Here is a 22,317-nt window from a genome sequence, read left to right as displayed (position 1 = left end):
GTGTGTTGTTACAATGCTAAGTTAATATGGAAATGATAATTGATGACTAAAAGACAATGTTGATGCATTGTAAAGAACAAATATCAAGAAATCTTAAATGATTAGATCAATTATTGCCAGTTGAACATAAGAACATGAGAATAACCAAATGTGATTTGCTATTTTTTATGGCTATATAAATGATAGAATGATGATAAGGCAATGTTTTCGGTAAAATGAAATCCGTGTTTTATTAACTGAAGGTACTTAGTTTCAATATGTGCTTGTACAAATTAAGGACATATTAAAGTATCTTTTACCTTACTGCATACTACCTACTCAAAACCCATAATTCAACCATATTTTGTCTTGCTCCAATTCATGGGAACCACTTATACTGTAAATTTTGAAAGTATTATAAACGATTGTCGAACAATACCAAACAGACATTCGAAGGTAAATAACAAAAACACTATGCTAAGGTAAATGGCCAAATAAAGTACAAAGTTGAACAGCATTAAGGACCAAATTCCTAAAAGTTTTGCCATATACAGCTAAGGTAATCTATTCCTGCGGTAGAAAAGCCTTAGTATTTCAAAAATTAACAGTTAACACATAAAACAATAAAAATAACAACTGGACATTATATTCCTGACTTGTACAGGCATTATCAGATGTAGAAAATGGTGGATTGAATCTGATTTAATATCTAGCTAAAACTTTCACCTGTATGACACTGATAAACTCATAAGTCGAGAATAAACTGGCATATGTCTATATATCAATTTTCAAGAAATGTTTTAAATCAGGCAGTGGTACGTGACGATTAGTAGCCACTTACTACCAAATATTAGTCTGGTTTTCTGATTTTTTTATTATTCGTACTATATAGGATTCTTGACAGAAACTCGTAATGAAAATTCGTGAACAAGTAAATTTTGATTTAAAATGGTTTAATATATTTCTCATTTAGCAAATATTAAATAGTTAAATGTATTTAATAGTTTAATTTCTTTTTAAAAACCTGTAACAAAATGTGTTATCACAGGGCTATCTCTACAATTTTCTAAATATTTATTATTTGTACTATTTCTGTGAAACGTCTATGGTTCCAAATAATGATATTGTCTGGAAACGTGCTATGGAGGGACATTTGTCTAATCATCAGGTTCATTTTATAAAGAAAAAAATGTATTGATTTTTCCTGCAATCATGCCAATTGACTTCTAATTTGCCAAAAAAGAACATTTTAATACTGCTTTGTAGCTTTGATGAGATCTTTTTTAACCTTCGAACAATTTAACGAGGGATAAATGCTTTTGTCCTTCAGGTATTCAACAGTGATTATTTCCTGTGACTGAATTAGTTTTGATAAATCGGTAAGAAACTCTTTCCGTGTAATGTTACATTAGAAATAACGTTTTTTGTAGTTTTTTTTTATAGCTAATTTTGTTCGTATAACTACAGCAAAAACGCAGATAAAAAGGCAGATGATACCGAAGGGACATTTAAACATCATAAGTCGATGAAAAAACAAAAATACCACGGCAAAATAAACCACAAAAACAACATAAAGTCTTTAGTTTTTCTTTGTTCTATTAGTTTTCTTTAGTGATATGACATCATGTTTATTACAGAAAGTAAAGTAAAGGGTACTGTATTTTTCTGAATTATTCTTCGCAAAGAGCTCTTGGTTAAAGCCTGTCTGATACAATTAAAAGAACAGGTTTGCGAGGAGAGAAATGCGGTTTGTTTGTTGAAATATATGTAAACGTAAATTATATGTTGTCAATAAAAACATTAAGCATCTTGATGATATCAGTTTCAAATAATTTTTGCTTGAATCATCACTTCAATAAATATATATTTGTAACTTTTTGTTATTCCTTTGGTGGCACAGCTAGTGTAAAGTGACAGAGAAGTCAAATTTGTGTTATACCATTGGCGAGACTATTGAACGAGGATAGAGACTAAGATTGTATACACCACAAGCGTTTTGATTGTTTGAATGGGATGTCGCAAATATTGAAATAGTTACATTGTAACAATATTTAACTACTTAATTAAGTTTAATATTTGTAAACATACATTAATTAAAGGGGGAACATGATGTATTTTTCTCATACTTTAAGGTTTTAGGACGAAAGGCCAGTAGGGTAATTAAACTGTATTATATACCCACTTTAAGCATATACAGCACTGTAATGCATGTGTATTGAAATATAACAGTTAATTATCTGAAAACAAAAAGATCCCTTTGCGAATACTTATAACATACTAATTTTAAAATGCTTTGTGTTTGGTTAGGAAGCAGGTGGCTTAGCTATTAGACAGTAAAATCGCGTTTAATTTCTATTTTTCTTTATAATAATGAAATAGTGTTCTGTATTGCTAAACGTCAGTTCCTTGTAATTTAGAGACAGCAGTTGTTTACCAAAGTTCCAACTTCTGTTTAGAAGATACAACTCAAGATAAGAAACATTTTTTTAGATCCCTTAAACTCTTACAGGAACCAGACCGGGTGCGTTGACAGAGTCAAAATCCTGTTATGCTTGTATCACACACCGTGCAAATAATCACTACTAGGAATTATTTCGTTTTAACGATCAGAATTGTCTTTTATCTAACTATCTATTAAAGACAGCAACATACATGTCGATAGTGAGATGAGAAACAGACACATCGAGGCAGTCAACCAGTCAATTTCTGATTGTAAACCTTAATATGTTGTATCTATTTCAGACGTTCTTTCATATAAATTAAGTTTAAATACTTTTCCAAGCACGTATTAGGTGTAAAATATAATTGTATTCATATTTAAGCTTAAACTATAGATGAATTAAGATTAATTATATCTCTTAAATTTAAGCGGGGTTTAATTATACATTTCCCATTGTATTATTTAAGGAATGACTGTAATATTTTTTCTGTCTATGAAGAAATAACATAAAAAATTTGGTACACACTGAATAACGCGCGTAGAGGGTTATTAACAGTGTGCACCACATTTTTTATGTTATTTCGAATAGACAGAAAAAATATTACAGTCATTTCTTATAATTTAATTCTAAATTCCATTTTAAACAGTAGAAAACGATGAAAAAACGTTGATGACGTCACGGTCACATGACTAAATTATGTCTATGGGCTCATAACAAAATAACGTCAGCCAATCAGAAGACGCGTTACATCCAAAACTAAATTATTAAGCTATGGTACATTTTTGAATTATTATCTTTCATTTTTCTAATATGTTTTGCCTTTATGCATCTTTGTGCTTCTTAGTTTCTTCTTTGTTTGGTTTTTTAGTGGTTAAGATTAGAACATAATGTTGACTGCAATACCACTATTGTTGACATTTTTACCTATAATGTATGTTTGTTTTGTTCACACATCGTTGTCAATATAATAGAATTTGATGCGACTGTCATACAAGTGAGAGATTCAGTTAACTTTAAAACCAGATTTAATCCATCGTTCTCTACATAAGAAAATGCCTATACCAAGTTGTTGTCCATTCGTTTGGTCTGTTTGAGCTCTTGATTTTGCTATTTGATCAGAGACTTTTTCTCGGAGTTCACTATTTTTTGTGATTTTAATTTTTACCTGTTCTTTAATGAGAAACTAGTACTAGCAAATAAAACAAGATATATCATCTATATTTCCTTTCATATTATATAATTATGATTACCCCAGACTTTTTCATGATCTGTTTATATCTGTATGTGTTTCTGTGTATATTTCTTTATTCTAGGATTAAAACAGGTATTGTGGTAAAATATCAGTTTAACACCTAATCATATTTATTTGATGGTCTCATGTTAAAGACAGTGGTTTTCTTTAGTTACATCTTAATGTTTGTGTCCTGTTGATTATTAATTGTTTTCTCTTTTTCTAATCCGATTCGATTTTTATCTAGTCATATTGTAAAGGCAATTGGATTGTCTACAGTTTAAGCATGTAGTTTAACTTTACATATATTTTCTGTTTGTCATTATACTGATTGATTTTTAATGATGGTACCAAACCACTACCAATTGGAAAAATAATGCTTGAGGGGACATTCCAAATTCCAAATATAACTTTACAGACCTAACGGTAGTAATTTAAAACGTATGACCTTATGTTCATGTAAGCAATGATTGAATTTAACGATTTTTATACATTTTGAATGGGTAAAAATCCACGCATTCCCGTTCCTTAGCTAAGGGACAGAGTTATTTAGAATTCTGTAATTAAGGTAAGTGAATTATTAACAAAATGTCTCAATTTCACTGCAATTCTTCATTTGTCAATTATATTTCCTTCTACTGATTTGACATGGTTTAATTGTTCAGTTTGCTTGGGGAACTTTCCCGTTTATATATTAGGCAAGTTGCTCTAGAATATATCTTGATAATCAATATATATCTAGCATCTAACTTGGGAACTTTATAGTGAACGGTGCAGAATTTGATATACTATTATTGAAATTAAACTGTCGATGATTGAAGTTCGGCTGAATATTGTTACTTTATTAAAGAGGAGAAAAATGCCATTTAAAAGCTGACTCATGATTATATTGACTCGATCCTTTTCGAGTTTAAAAGTTTGACCAAAGCCTGAATCATATCACCAGTCAAGAATAACTGAAATCGAATCAAAGGTACCAGAAAAGAGAGAAAACATAATAAAATACGTCTGCCAAAAATTATAAACTATGCCTTGTTTTCTTACTGAAGCAAAACCACAAAAACGAAACCTGAAGTAAATGTATCTTACTAAGAGACACTCTTTAGTTTTTTGGATAGATCAAACTTGTCAATTAGTGTTTTTTTGTAAATCTCATGTTCAGTAATACAGACTGATAAAATAATCAAACATAGATGATGATGCCGACCATGCGCATGTATCAAGATGTTGTAAGATTAGCTTTTTTCTAAGAGTTCATCAAGAAATTTCAGAGAGGACTTTTAAAAGTTAACAGATGATTTACGACAGACGACAATTGGTGGTCTGATTGGTTGGTCTTAATCGCCACTTTAAACATTACTGCACCATTTCGTGGCGGTCAGTTTTTATAGGTAAAAGAAGCCGGAATGCCTGAAGAGAACCACCTACCTTCGGTTGGAAAAACTGCCAATCTAGTCAATAAAGAATGGAATACAGTGTAACTGCCCTGTGCTGAATTCAAACTCAGTGAGTTCGACTTCTTAGACCACTCGACTACCGAGTCCCTTTGATAGACGACGAATGGTACACATATAGTGATTAGAATACATCGCACCTACCCTTATGGCCTAGTAAGCTAAATCATTAGGCTTTATATTTTCCCCATGTTTTTCATGACAACGTACACTATAATTGAACCGTTATTCTGCCATGCCCAGTATAAACTTTTTTATATTGAATATTATACAAACCGGAATATCCAGTTGTGTCAACATCTGTTTCCAATCTGTGTGTGTGTTGTTGAAACGGGTTGAAGCGAGGTAAGTTGTATAGTAGGAAGCCATAGGTAGACATTGGCTGAACACCATCTATCATGAGGTAAAATGTTTCCTATAAGTAAAAAGTTCACCTAGACTAAATTTGTAGTATGAAAATTGCTAATAATAAAGAAATTAGTACAATAGTATTAAACAGAGTTTTAATAAAAGTAATGATTACTACTATTTGATAACATACAATACAAAAAATGTAGTCCGTATTTAAAAAAAAAGATAGCCAGGGATCACAAATGAACAAAAACGGTCATTATATATTAATGAAAAGTATGCTAAGAATAAAAAATTTCGTTAGGAGCATTAAGGCCTGATTTTGGCCCAAGGAAATGAATTTTTGATAACTATTTCAAACTGGCACATAATGTTTAGAAATGCATAGGGCCAAAAAAATATTAATGAAAAAACATAAAGATTTTTATCTGATGACGTCACAATTACGTCATAATATGTACTGTTTTCACAAAAACGAAGAAAAATACAGAATTTATGCAGTTTTCTATCTGTATTTCCATTGAGGAAACATCGTGCACAGCAAAGAAACAACAACATATTTTAACAGAAGTTTTATTATAGCTATTGACATAAGCTTACCAAACATAAAGTTGTTTCTTGGGTGCGCACATAATTTTTCAATCTAAAATATGCTAAAAATTTTACAAAAAAAAAGGAAAATCATGAAAGTCTACAAAATATGCAAATTAAGTCATGTTTTGCTGCCATGGTAACTTGTTCCATGTCAAATTTATTTAAGTTTTTCTGAATACCTTGTACCTTATTCAAGTTTTCAGTTATTTAAGAACATGATAACTTTTAAATTTGCAGTATTTTTTTGGCCAAAGAAGGGCTTTATTGCCACTACTCCTTTGTAAAAAAGGTAAAAAAAGATATTTAGTGTAAGTTGTATAGTCCCAAACAATAAAAATACAGCCCAGTCAAAAAATTCATGAAATGTGTACACATACTTGGTAATAAATATACAATATATGTATATTTTCCAACAATGTATATATATATATATTGTGTTTATCCTAAAATTACTCAAAACTCTTGAAAATTTAGTTAATAAAATCAAATTCATTGTCTTTAATTTCTCAAAGAAATCGACATAGTTGAAACGTGGACCGCGAAGAGGACCCCAAAATGAACTGGTTAAGAAACAGAAATATTCATTTACCGCTTGCTCAACATGGAAGTGGGGTAACAGGAGACTTTATTTTTACAAGAACAAATAAAGCAAAAATTATTATATACCTGTTATTTGAACAGTAGTTGTCAAATTGCATGATCAATTAAATTATCAACTATTCATTTTTTGATTATATCTTTGAATTAAACTCAATATACTTCAATGTTCAATTGCTCAAAAAATTCGAAACATGAAAATCCAACGAATTGACGATGTGTTTAAAAAGAAACGAAAAGCTAAATACATTTTTAATTATATCTTTGAATTAAACTCAAGATACTTCAATGTTCATTTGCCCCAAAAATTCGAAATATAAAAATCCAACGCAAATCTTAATCGTTGATATAATTACTATTCCCCCAAAAAATATACAAGTTTAAATCGACATCGCATCACTTTATTGTTTCAATATTTGTGGCGCCTGTATAGCAACATTTAACATAAAATTTCATAAAAAAAAACGTTCTGTATGAATTTTCTAAGATCTTAAAAACTATAATTATATCTAGTCTACTCTGAAAACCAGTCCAAACAAACATGACAAGATTGAGTTATCTTTTTCCAGTCGTTATAATATTTTCTAAGTTCGAAAGGTATGACTTACAAATGAATCCAGAACTATATTTGTTTTGTTTTGAAGCTGTAATATTAAACATCTACCACTTCCAAAATCGATGCCATCTTTTCCTTCCATGACGATTTGATATCCCTGGATTACTGGGTTATAACCTGCAACCAACGACAGTATATTGGTAAGTGACAAACATTTTAATATTCATAGCACATACATATTTTAACAATCTTTTTTAGACAACCGGATAAGTGTTATAGAGAGGCAAAATATATCGAAGAGATATACTAACTCATAATTCGAAATTAAACTGACAAGGCCATGGCAAAAAAAAAAAAACTGATCATAAACACACAAAAAAACAGTACACAACCCACATCATAGAAAAAAAAACGTGGATGATCTAAGGTACTCGGGGAGGGTAGTCAGATCCTGCTACACATATAGCACCTGTAACACTAAATTTTATGAACATCAGAAAACAATATTGAAACTTCCTTTACGAATGCATAAACAAATGATCAGAGTAACAATTAAATGAAAATAACAACTGCACCGAACTCATAACGGAACGTTCCTAATCATATCGCACAATCAAAAGATCAAACACATCAAAGGAATTGATAACGTCTGTCATAGTTCTGACCTGGTACAGTCATTTTCTTATGATGAAGAAGAGGCAATTGTAATTTCGTAACCATTTGCAATAAATGCAGAAATTTGAAAGCCTCACACCAGAATGTGACAAAGTAATGAAGTCATGTCTTAATATTTGGAAAAGTAATATTAACAGATCATTTGATTAAAATGATGTGCTTAGTATCCAATAACTGCAACCGTCTGATGAGAAAATTCTAAAAAGCAACTTTTACAAAAGGGTGCAATAAGGCTTTTATGTTGCCCAAATATTAGTGCAAGTTAAAAAGTTTTCCATACAAAAATTGTCCTAACTATACGAAGGTACAAGGCGTTCAAAAAATAAAAACTTAGTTTCACATTTAACAAGTTTCCCTTATAACAAAGCATAACAGAATGTGTATATAACGTTATTTTTTGGAGTTTTTCCTAGTTTAACACTTTAAATGATCGGGAAAGTATGTACGCACCCAAGAAACAACTTTATACTTGCAAATAGTTATAACTAAGCTTCTCTTAACTTATCTTCTTGTTTCGCGACTGTGTATGATGTTTCCACAACGAGAAAAAAATGCAGTGTTCTTCGATCATTGTTATGAAAATAGTGCACATCATGACGAGAAACGTATACGAGCAAAATGCCGAACTCTTAGGAAAATTCAAAACGGAAAGTCCTTTATCAAAGGGCAAAATCAAATGCTCAAACAAATCAAACGAATGAAAAACAATCGTCATATTCATGATTTGGTACAGGCATTTCCTCGAGTAGAAAATGGTGGATATAATGTAATTGTGACGCCATTACATCACAAATCTTAATCAATTCATTTATATTTCTTGATTTTATGCATTTCAAAAGATTATGTACATATTCAAAAAGTTCTCAAATCTTTATTTTGTAGGGCCAAGACTAGTCATTAATGCCTCGTAATTTGTATCATATTACTATCTAAATATATCCGTTTAAACTGTAAATTCAATGACGCACTTGCACCGGTCTTTATCATATAAACTGCAATTTAAATAGATAAAGGAAGATGTGGTATGAGTGCCAATGAGACAACTCTCCATCCAAGTAACAATGTATAAAAGTAAATCATTAGGTCAAGGTACGGCCTTCAACACGGAGCTTTGTCTCACACCAAACAGCAACCTATAAAACGGGAAAACCACCGGTTTAATCTATATAAAAACGAGAGACACTTATGAACCACATAAACAGACGACAACCACTGAACATCAGATTCTAGACTTAGGACAGTTGCAAACAATTGCATCGGGATTAAACGTTTTAATGGTACCAAACTTCTCCCTTTTCTGAAACAATAGTATATAACATCACAACATAGAAAGACACACTTTAAAAAATCAATTTGAATGACTTAACTCAATCAAAAAACGTAGTAACACAAATTTACACACAATGAACAAATAAATATGATATGTGATACAATGTAAGTTCATAGTAAAAATAATGAACGATTAAATTAAAAGTATAAACAATTTTAGAAACTATGAAAAGAAAATACGTCATATTATAAACAGGTAAATAAAAAGAAGTATATGTCTATATAATCTTCCGTTTAATAAAGTGTGTTTTGTCTTTCTGGTACCTTTACTTCGCGAAGGTGAATAAATCAAAGTTTCAATCGTAGATCCAAATACTTAAACGTTAATTAGTTTCCGGTGATATCTCTACTATTCAAAACTACCACTTGCAGTTATCGAGCTTATAAATCACCCTTCCTTTAAATCGAAGTACTATTGACTGAGTCGCCAAATAAAAGGAGGGTCAAGATTATAAGGATTATTTCAGACCGCAAAGTGACCAAATTAAAGAAAGGAGAAACGCCATGTCTGAATTGTTTAAGGTAATCTTAATAAAAATTAGTTCGTAACAATATTATCGTTCACAAAACAAATATCTTTTATAAACTTAGTTCTTAAGAAAATTGAACAAATGTTAACAAGAATAAAACTACAAATAAGACGATTATTTAAATATATGAGAAAATAAATAGTCCAAATGAAAACAATAATTATTCATTTCACTTGATTATCAGACTGATACGATTTGTCATGACAAAAAGTTGACATACTAAATTTAAAAGCGCAATTTATATCGAGCTTTTTTAACCGCTGCCTTTTTAAGAAAAGCCTTGTTATATCAAAACGTTAATAATTATACAAAACAGGATTTTCTACTCCCGTACATAGACTTGGCTAAAATGTTTTAAACATTTTGGTTTCCAATATTCCAATGTTCCCAAAAAATGTTTTCATTTACGGATTTTTTTCTGCTTTGTAATTTAATTATCTGAAATGTTAGAAATCTCCATCTTATCGTATTTGGTCGTTGTTGCTGTGATTAACTTGATTCTTAAATGTATCTATACTGACCCCTCAAGTTCAAGAGTCTCAAAAAGAGTCATACGCATGAAAATTCTTATAAAACTGTTTGTAAGTAGTGGTTTCTTTACCGGAGATTATTTATCAGACACCAAAGGTTTCACCAGGTGTTGACAACGGTAAATGTCCAGTTCATAAATGATATGATTCTTATGTTGTACTGTTAAACCACTGTCCCAGGTTAGGGGAGGGTTGGGATCCAGCTTACATGTTTAACCCCGCCACATTATGGTTGTATGTGCCTGTCCCAAGTCAGGAGCCTGTAATTCAGTGTTTGTTGTTTGTTTATGTGTTACATATTTGTTTTTCGTTCATTTTTTGTACATAAATAAGGCCGTTAGTTTTCTCGTTTCAATTGTTTTACATTGTCGTTTCGGGGCCTTTTATAGCTGACTATGCGATATGGGCTTTGCTCATTGTTGAAGGCCGTATGATGACCTATAGTTGTTAATTTCTGTGTCATTTTGGTCTCTTGTGGAGAGTTGTCTCATGGGCAATCCTACCACATCTCCATTTTTATAATAAAACTAAGGTCGTTTATTCATCAGGCAAGTTGACTTTTTGATTATTCTGGTAGCTCTGTTTTCTATCTTTTACTGTGATTTGTTTCAATTTATAGGTGAAATTTGAAAATCGGTTTACTACTGTGGTCGAAAAGACCCTTTTCACTTCTTGTCCTCAAATGTTGTTTTTATTGTTGTCGAACCTTTAAATGTCAAGCAAACAAGACTAGCGTTGTGAAAACGAAAATCATTATCTAACCTTTTTATCAACCGATTAAATATGATGTGCTTTGTTTTACATGGTTTTTTTTTGTTTTTTTTTATCTGAAGTTAAAATGGACCAGAAATTGATGAACTAGTCGGTCTGCGCTACATGTGTTTTAATTTTAAGTTTAATGTGCTTAATTGTATGTTGAAAACATAATCCAAATTATGCGCAAATCTCCATTTAAAAACTATATATCTCTTAGGTTACGCTGTTCAAAGAAAGTACTCTCCATTCTAATTTTTCAAAATTCAAAAAGATTACAAAATTGCTCAACACATTTATTCATCATTCTTCAATATTAACAAATTCTGTAAAAATGAAACGTCCTTAATTAGAAAATCCCTGTGAAATTAGTTACATATGCCTTTGTATAAAAAGTTATTATGAAAAATATACAACTACTAAGCTTTATCCGCGTGATATAGGATGAGAGAAGAGGGAAACCAATGTTTCAAGTTACTTCACATTCTACAGATGTCGGAGAGACCGGGGCTGTTGGATAATTCGAGATGTCGGACATTTCACTCGGCGAATATGCAATCTAATTTTAAAGCCAGTTAATCAAATTATATTAAAGATACCATTTTTATAAATATGTCTAATAATACCAAGTATATATAAGAAACAAATTAAATATCAGAGTTGACAGGATGTTTATAAATTTTTCTGATAACAGCTTCACGTTTAAAATAATTCGGTTTACAACAGTCAGTGGCAATATCCGTTAAATACATTTAATTGTCTTTAAGCAACATAATATAGTATGCCATTTGTATATTACCAGCATTAAAGTGGATAGAGTAAATAAATAACGATTTAAAACAATCCATAAACAAACACAACAAAAACTTGTTACAAGATTCTATGTTTCAACGTGTCGCATTTAATCACGCAGGCTTTCATAGACTTATGAGGTTACGCTTATACCAACATTTTTTGTTAACTAAATCTTGTGACGTCTTTGATGTACAACAGTCACGGTCAACTATCGATGAGATGAATAAATGACGAAATTGCGTATAGAAAGGCTCTTTGAACGCACCAACTTTACAAAGTGCGTCAGTCTCATCTCTGTAAAGTTTACAGTAAACAATTACATATAGTGTGTGTAATAACGATATAAATAGAGAGCCATTCAATACAGAATTTTAAGACTATATAATCACATCTTTACAAGACATCGTTTGTTACAAAACTTAAATAATCATTATTTACGGTAAAATAAATCTGCGCCTACTGAAAATTAAAGTTCAGGATTTATCATATAGTAAATGAAATAGCATGTCATTAGTTTCGTGCTTTTTTCTGGATTTTCCATCATCAGGAACTCTCAAACCCAAACATTCTTAGGTCAATTATGTATAAGAACAAAACACGCGAAGAGCAAAATGAACAAAAGGAACCAAACAAGAGACAAGTCATCAACAACGCCAAATCTGTGAGTTGTAGCATATTTACTATTCAATCTTATCGATCTGAAATACGAAACATATTCAAATATATCAATCTTTAGATTACCTTAGCCGTTTTTGGCACATATATTGGAATTTTAGATCCTAGATGCTCTTCAACTTTGTACTTGTTTGGCTTTATAAATATTTTGATATGAGCGTCACTGATGAGTCTTATGTAGACGAAACGCGCGTCTGGCGTACTAAATTATAATCCTGGTACCTTTGATAATTATTTGAACGAACCAAAAAAGCTTAAAAATAAAGGCAACAGTAGTATACCGGTGTGTAAATGTCGTAAATCGATTGCGATGAAAAAAAAAAAACAAAAAAAAACAACATTCGGGTTACAAACCAAAACCGAGGGAAACACATCAATGAAAGAGGAACAACAAAGAAACAACAAGTACACCAAAGTGAAACAAAGTGAAACAAAAAACAAACGCCAACACACATAGAATCTGTTTGATAAAAACTGCCCATATTACTCACTTAGTACATGACATTTTAAGAAAAACTGGTTGGTTGAACCTGGTTTAATGGCTAGCCAAACCTACCGCTTTATGACAATATTAAAAAATATCGCTTAAACACTCTATGGCAGAAATACAGCACAATCACACACAAGCACATTCATAACAGAAAAATGCACAAGAAATATATATATATAACAGTCAAGACAATATGCAAACCGCAGAAAAAACACTGAAAATATTCCATCAATAACAGACACAATTTAATGTGGCAGCTCATATTCTTGGATGGCATTTTTCATCTTTTCTCCATAAAGTATTTCTGCAAGCTCTAGATACCACAGAGCAGTCCAAAATATTAAACACCCCTATACTACAAAAAAAGTGTAATCATTTCTGGGATAAGATCGATTAAGAAATTAATATACCATACAGAGGAGCATAGAACCACAAAACTCTTTGAAGGATGTTACAGCACCATGGTACTTTTACATATCTTCCGATTCAATGCCTTATGTACTGGTATGTATAGAACTACAAATTGTGTGTTGTATCAGTACATAAAATGAAACAACACTAAATATATGTCATGCGTCCACAGCACTATTCTGAATTTGCAATCTTCAGGAACTTTCAATGCCGAATATTTAAAAGAAAATGATGTTATACAACCAAAACAGTTGAATAGCTATATGACAAAAATTACCTTAAAATAGTAGCCAAATACATTTAATGTCACTTTGTCATAAAAGTTAAAATTTTGTTCGTTAATATATTCTATATCAATTTTTTAAAATTTCCATAGGTCTGTATGTTACTTTGATGAGTCTGTTGCCACATGTGGAGCAGGATCTGCATACCCTTCCAGAGCACCTGAGATTACCCCCAATTTTTGGTGGGGATTGTGTTGCTTAGTCTTTAGTTTTCTATGTCGTGTCATCTGCACTATTATTTGTCTGTTTGTCTTTTTATTTTTTGCCATGGTGTCGTCAGTTTATTTTCTATCTATGAGTTTGACTCAACTCTGGTATCTTTCGACCCTCTTTTGCAGATGAAACTCGTCTGACTTTTAAGTCTGGTATCTAGGATGAGTTTATTTAGTGTACTTGTGTGATTTAGTGTTGCTTTTCCATTTGTACTGGTATTATTGTGGCTTGATGATATAATCGGGAAGTATAATTTCAATCTCTTCATGTTGTAGTAAACTTGATAGTTATCTTTCATCAATAAAGCTTTATCTATTTCTATTCACACAATCAAACTACTTCCAACTGACCAATATCATAGAATCCGGATTCTCACGGAAATTGCTTACGTATTTTCCTATAATTATCCAGTCTGTCATTCAAATTAAGAACAACACATTAGGGATAGTAACTCATTTGAATTCAGAAAAAAAGATATATTCGACTGGGTTTCTTCCCTTTATTCTCACAATCAAGATATTCTCAATTGACCAATATCACAGTTTTCGGATTCTCACGAAAATTGCTAAGGTAGTTTTCTATAATTCAAATTGGTTAATCAGATGATGCACAACAAATTATAGATAGTAACCTATTTGCATTCGATATTTCAGGTGGGGAAAAGGGGGTCTAATACATTAGACTGGGTTTCTTCCATCTATCCAGATATTGTCAATTGACCTAGATTAAACATTCCCTATTACCAAGGAACTAACTTTTTCTGTAAATACCAAGCCGCACAATCAAATGACACACAAAACATTAGTGAAAGTAAAATTTTTGCATTTAACAATTCAGAAGAACCTTTCCTGAAGAGTCGATCTTTTCAAGTATAAACGGTAATGGTTGATTTACTCTCTCTTTTTGACAAAAAAGAGTTTTCAAAAGGTTGAACTATTAAACAGGGATAAAAAGACTAAATTGAATTACACTTAAAATTGCGAAAAACTTGATACAAATATGAAAATGACCAATTTCTGTAAATAATGGAAAAGTTTTACAAATTACACCCCTCAAATTATAAAATAATTTTTAAATAAAGACTTTTGTTTACTTTAAATTCCAAAAATCATGCATTTTATTTTCAATAAATAATATCAAAATTTTGATTTGTTTTTTATTTTATATTATCATGTTAGAAAATTTATATTGTGAATCTGTTTCTTTTGAAATAAATTGATATTTATATTTAATCATGGCAACCAAGCAATATATATTTCAATTCAAACAATTAAAATATTCCTAATTGACCAATATTAAACATTCCATATTCACAAGGAACTTGCTTCCTTATTTTCCTATTATAATCAAGCCGGCCAATCAAATAACGCATCTGCATTCAATAACTCAGAGAAAAAGATTGAATTATAATTCATTCGACCCAGTTTCTTTCATCTTAATGTAAAACATGTCCTACGTGGGGTGGCGAAAATGAAAACAAAACTTTAAAAAAATGCATGCCTTCGAAGCATTTTCTTGATTTACATTTATTACTATGAGGAATACCCAGAGCAAAATATTTGAAAGCTAAGAATGTTTCAAAAACCATAACAGCGGGAAAGCTGTTTAACTATGTTAGTTGGTTGCACTCACTTTTTGACAATGTTTCTGTTGAAAGGATGTTGTAAATTGTCATACATTAGAGAACAAACGGGTGTAATCGACAATTCAACAGAAATAATCTGATATATGGACAATTAAATATCCTCTCCTATATCTAATCAGTGAAACAGTTTCTTTATCAAATATCACAGTACAAATTGTACATGCTTATTCAAGATCATATCACTTTAAATAAAATCAAATGGTAAAAAATAAGAAGGTACCGAGGGAGAACTTTAAATGCAATTACTAGTCAAAGTTGGACAGACAATACAACATGAACGACATTATGATATCCACTAATCGTTAATAGTTAATCGTTATCAGTTGTGATGAAATAGGGGAAAATAACTACTCAGAATTGTTATATTCCCCTGGTAGTCACGTTTTTGTTCTAGTGAAACGAAACACGCATAAATATTAGTTCTTAAATCGGATTTTAAAATTGAATACTTCCGAGAAATGTATCTATTTTCCAACTTCAATTACAGAATTGTATACACTTTTGAGACTTCATGTAATTGCAAAGGAAACATTATAAATTATAAATAATAAGGTCACTTGTTTGTGCAACAAACTATAAAATCAAATCCGTTCAGATGTTTATAAGACATAAGTCGGTCAGATATGACTCTTGGTGTTGTTTACTGTTGTTTTATTAATTTTCTTTAGGGCTTCATGCTTCTTGCAATTAAAGATCTTCAGGAACATTCCAACTTCAAAATCCGGTCTTTAAATATTTAGTTATGACTCGTACCCTTACAAAAAGATATTTTGTCAAAACATATTATATATAAATAGGATACAATATATCTTTGGAAAATGACTTTTAAAATGTTGCAATAAGCTATATGATTAGATCAACTTCAAAATTTTCATAGTTACAATACACACGCCAAATTGACTAATTTATAAAATTCTATTAAAATTAACAAATCTGAATATGGATTGAAGAATGTTATCATTTTGCAATATTTGGTTTTCTTTTTCAGCGATATTTTAGCTCCTGTTATTGAAACAGCACCAGTAAAAACATTGTGTCTAGCGTTCTAAAACCCTGACAATAAAGAGGTTACAGATGGTATGCTTGTTCAGTCCACCTTTTGGTATTTCAATATATATTCTTAGGAGCGATCCGCAAAAAAGTAAAACATAAATAATATCGAACTGCAAGAAAATGCCTCTCATTAAATGGCAAAATCAAAAGCTCAAACACATCAAACGAACGAAAAACAACTGGCATATTCCTGACTTGGTAGCTTTCCTCAAATATAATCGGTCTTCAAATTATTACCAATCGGGTTCAAATTCCTATTGCATGAGGTGAACGTCAATAACAGAAACCAAACTAGACAAAATCGAAAAACACATAAAAATTCAAAATCTCTAAATCACTTCGATCCTAGAAAAGCTCTGAATAAAGTTAAAACTATCAAAAATCTTTCATAAGCTTAACATACAAGTACAACAATTAATCTGACAAAAAAACAGCCACTGAAACGGTTTCTGCAATTATATGTGACTGGCTTAAATATTTCTTTTCAAATCTCGACCCTTCACTCTTTCATCGCGATCAGTGAAATAACCAAATGCAGACACAAAAAAACATATTGTTATACTCGTCATGTCCCTAAAACACAAATTGGTTCATTTCCTCTTCAATGAGTACCACCAATACTACGATTGATGATGAGACAACAAACAAGGCAAACACTGATATACAATAATGATGTAAACAGTCGCAGTCTGACAGCTACGATACTATGTTATTTGTAAAATTATTAAAATTGTGGTCAAGTTCGTTTTTCTAAAGGCTATGTTTTATTTGCCATTAAGTAGTTTCCACTAATGATGCATTGCTGTATGTATATGTTTTTACGTTTATTGATTAACCATTAATTGTATTAACATTTTTTAGACGCGATTCGAGATGAGATTCCAATAGATGACTGATACATATTGCTATGAAACATCTTCGACTGGGAATATCTGTCCTTGATCATCACAAGCCATTATATTGATTGATTGGTTCTTAGTGTTTTACTGCATTAATAGCAAAAAATGGTTATATTAGAAGTGATGAATATGAATTAGAAAAGAGAATTTAATGGGATTCAATAGCGGAACTAATCTTGAATATCAAAAGAAATGTATCGAGAGCTGGGAAGGGCCGGATCAACAACGGTCCTATTAAAGTCAGATTACTTGTGAGAAATATTTTGGAGGGGTCTTTATTTCCAGTTAAGGTGTGTGGAATTCTTCTTACACCAGTCAACCATGTCCTTATCAAATGACAAGATATGAACCATCTCCCCTAGTGGAGTTACTATAAGCATTCGTGTATCCAAATAAAAGTCCAAATTTACATTTTTTGGATTTTACTTATTTCACAACGGTGTTTCTCTTATAAAATGGCAAAATCAAAAGCACAAACACATCAAACGGATTAAACAAATTGTTTACAAACCCGTTCAAATTCCGATTGTATGAGGTGAGCGTCAATTACACAGCATTTAAAATACACAAAAATTGAAAAACACATACACATTCATAAGCTCTAAATCGCGCCAATCATAAAAAAGCTCTGAATAAAATTAAATATAGACTATCAAAGATCTGTCATAAGATTAACATACAAGTACAACAATCAATCTGACAAAAACAGCCACTGAAACGGTTTCTGCAATCATATGTGACTGGGTTAATTTTTTCGTTGCAAATCTCGACCCTTCACTCTTTCATCGCGATCAGTTAAATAACAAAATGCAGACAAAAAAAAAACATATTGTTATACTCGTCATGTCCCTACAACACTAATTGGTTTATTTTTTTGTTCAATGAGTACCACCAATACTACGAATGATGATGAGACAGCAAACAAGGCAAACGCTGATATACAACAGTGAGGTAAACAATCGCAGTCTGACAGCTCTCTGTTATTTGTACATGTAAAATCATTAAAATTCTGGTCAAGTTCGTTTTTCTAAAGGCTATATCTTATTTGTCATTAAGACGTTTCCACTAATGATGCACTGCTTTATATGTTTTTACGTTTATTAATCAGCCATTAATTGTATTAACGTCTTTAAGGCGAAATATGAGATTTGAATAGATGACAAGGTGTAACGACACATATTGCTATGAAACATCTTCGACGGTCAATAGAATTATATATTTTCCGCTAGGAATATTTGTCCTTGATCATCACAAGCCATTAGTTTGATTGATATATTATTAGTGTTTTACCGCATTAATAGCAAAAAGTGTTACATTGGGGTGATAAAAATGAACTGGAAAAGGAAGTTTGATGTGATTCAATAGAGGAACCAAATTTGAACATCAAAAGAAATGTATGGAAAGCTGAGAGGGGATGGATAAACAACGGCCCTAAATCAGCTTACTCGTGAGAAATGTTGTTGGAGGGGTCTTTATTTCCAGTTATGGAGTGTGGAACTCTACTTACACCAGTCAATTATTTTCCTTATCAAATTACAAGTTGTTCATGCTATTTCGTCTCGGGGACCTGTAGAGTGTGTTTTACTCACTGAAGGGGCCATGATTTGACCTGTAGTGACTTGCATACACGTCAGTTAAACTATATTTGAATATCTTCTTATTTGTATAGTGTATAGAAGAACTGGCTGTAGTCACATTTTCTGAAACCATGCAAATTCAAAGCGCGTAAGCCAAAGAACGGACATTTGAGTCTTGGAAATCTAAGATTTACATCGGCAATTAACTTAATATATTGCAATTATTCCTAATCTTTCACAATGCGTAAATCGATATTAAATAAGAAGATGTGGTGTGATTGCAAATAAACAACCATCCAACAGAGTTCAAATGAAGTGGATTTAAGTAACTGTAGGTCATAAGCATTTGAAAGAATATTTCGATAAACAAAATCGTGCAGACTATTTCATCTCAAGTAATTTGAAATTACTGGTCGTATATATACTTTATCTAAATAATGACACTAAAATATCACCATTGAACTAAAAAAAAAAAAAAGAAAAAGAGCAGTAGCTTTAATCATTTCTTTGTATAAATTATTGTATTTCTAAATGTTTACGACTAAAATCGAAGTTGTAACGAATACAGCAGGTATATAGTTACAAGCACATTCATCAAATGGGGTAAATGCAGCAAGCTAATGTGTCTACAGTTTATTTTTTAGAAAAATTCAATACATGCAATTAATAATTGAAGAGATTTACACAAAATAACTTCCATGTGGGCATGATATCTTTAAAATGATATAGTGTTACTTACTTCTGAAATACTGCTGCCATATGAGCATGATACCGACTGTACCATCTTTGGAAATAACCTTTGACCTAAAGTTCAAAGGAAAATCAGCTGGTGCTTCTGAATTTGCTCCTCCAAATAATAATGGATATTCTGAAGACATATACTGTGGATCACACTCTACAAAATATGAATAATCCATAATTATAGTATTAATGAATGGGTGTTTTTTTATAATGGCCCTGTTATATGTCCAAGGTCTGTAATAATGGTCGAGGAAGTCTGTAATGGCCCGAGGAAACGCTGAGGGCCATTACAGAAATACGAGGCCATTATTACTGACCGAGGACCAGGGCTGTTTTAATCGTTATATTTTTATGAAATAATCAAGACTATAAAATATGAATAATCCATAACCAAGTCTGTCATAACTAAGTCTAAAATAAATGAATAATCCATAACTAAGTCTATAAAATATCATGATGAATGATTCATAAGTAAGTCTACAAAATATGAATAATTCATAACTAAGACTATAAAATATCATGATGAATGACTCATAAGTAAGTCTACAAAATATGAATAATTCATAACTAAGACTATAAAATATCATGATGAATGACTCATAAGTAAGTCTACAAAATACGAATAATTCATAACTAAGTCTGTAAAATAATAATAATTCATAACCAAATACATTAATCATTTTCAAGGCTCATTTATCCGAAATTGTGTCTATGATCATCCATTGAATATAAAAAATGGGTTTTGAATCATTTTAAGCTCTTCAATTAAGCTTCTGAATAATATTATCGTTAAAGAAATATTTAAACATATCATTATACTTCCAAATATAGCTATATAGAATACAAATCTTATGAAATAACATTTAAATAATTTGATGTCCGGTTCATTGAGCTTTTGACATCCCCATTTCTATGTAAATCATGCATATCGTTATGATATTTTAAATGGTATTACCCAAACATTTCAATACTTTAAAATATATATATATATAATATAATAATTACCCAAACATATCATGAATCATATTGTAATTTTTGGTCTATTTTTTATAGACTTAAGGACGACATACCCACGCAGAAGCAAAAAAACAAACACCTTAGCATTGGTATAAATATTTTTGTATTACAATAGGAAGATGTGGCATGAGTGCCAATGAGACAACTCTTCATCCAAGTCACAATTTGTAAAACATAAACTGATATGCGTCAAAGTACGATCTTCAACATATGGAGCCTTGGCTCACACCGCACAGCAAGCTTTGAAGGGCCCCAAAAATGACTAGTGTAAAACCATTCAAACGGGAAAACCAACAGTGATATATATATATATATATATAATAAACGAGAAACGAGAAACACTTATGAACCACATCAACAACTGACAACTACTGAACATCAGGTTCAAGTGCAAGCATGTTCTCACTGGTGCCTACACTCAGTCTTCACGTAAGTATACACAGAGTTCATTGCCCTAGTAACGGACTACTTGTATATAATTTACTACATGATAACATGTGTTAAGCTTGCCTATGTAACAGCTATACACCAAAAGAAAAAAAATACAAGTGCAAAGTTATCAACATGCAACTAAATGTCACTCACTGTACGGCTTTTTAAAATGAGTAAGATGAAATAATACTCTTTTGTATTGATGTTAATCTCAAAATAGAGATACAAGGGGCGTAAGTGGGTTGCGTGAATCACTACACAATCGAGCATCCACAGAAAACATCACTTCACAACTTCACGGACTAAAAGAACGCAAATTGACCGTTATGGAATGTATGTGTCTCTGATGAAAATGGTTGTAATGCAGTTGTTGTAGTCACGATCCCATCCTCGGTAGAAATGTACTACACGACGTTTGCAAATAGTGGACAAGGACCTGCTTACCCTTCTGAAGCACCTGCGAACACCCTGGTTAATGAATTTCGTATTTTTATTATAAAGTTTTGTAAACTTGTTTGTCGTTTTTTATTTTTTCTATCGTGTTTTTCTTTGAAATTGTTTTAAATGTACCTTTGGCATCGTTTGTCTCATTTTCGAAGTAAAGGAAAAGGATACACAACTGATAAATGAAGATGGCATATCTTTGGAAATAAAACTATACGATACGAACCACTGTGTGTGTGAACAAATCTGAAATACTATCTTACCTGGTTCATACGTATGTAATGAGCACGATAATCGATTCTGAAAGTAAAGAAAATAATCATTTAAAACATGTATATGTTTTGCTGATAATAAATCATCAAATCTTTGAAAACGTGCAGTGAAAACCTTTAAGTTCATTTTCTCGAGTCTTTTTGTAATTTCGTTTTTTTTTCGTATAAAACAATACTGTCGATTCCAGGAAAGTCTGTTCATATAAACAGTAAATTCCCATTCAGTAAAATAGCGAGGTTTACATGTGGTAAGTTCCAACCTTAAAGATTGTTTGATTGATTGTTTAACGCCACTTTCAGCACTATTGGATAATTGTAGCGGCCAGATGTTACTGGTGATGGAAATCAG

At 31.2% G+C, this 22,317-nt stretch overlaps 1 protein-coding gene across 1 annotated transcript in view; it reads right to left on the bottom strand.

Annotated features, from left to right (window-relative positions):
• Window positions 1-22,317, bottom strand: part of LOC143072063 (uncharacterized) — a 46,792-nt gene that overhangs the window by 12,368 nt on the left and 12,107 nt on the right. Inside the window, exons 2-5 of the mRNA XM_076246846.1 lie at window positions 21,960-21,996; window positions 19,802-19,957; window positions 7,256-7,380; window positions 5,382-5,520 (exon numbers count right to left, since the gene is read on the bottom strand). Coding sequence (XP_076102961.1) covers window positions 5,382-5,520; window positions 7,256-7,380; window positions 19,802-19,957; window positions 21,960-21,996 — 457 coding nt within the window. The remainder of the gene's footprint in view (window positions 1-5,381; window positions 5,521-7,255; window positions 7,381-19,801; window positions 19,958-21,959; window positions 21,997-22,317) is intronic.

Source organism: Mytilus galloprovincialis, chromosome 4 (assembly GCF_965363235.1).
Source record: "Mytilus galloprovincialis chromosome 4, xbMytGall1.hap1.1, whole genome shotgun sequence".
NCBI lineage: Eukaryota > Metazoa > Mollusca > Bivalvia > Mytilida > Mytilidae > Mytilus > Mytilus galloprovincialis.
The sequence above is the reverse complement of the archived record's forward strand: the minus strand, read 5'-3'. Positions and strand labels throughout refer to the sequence as shown.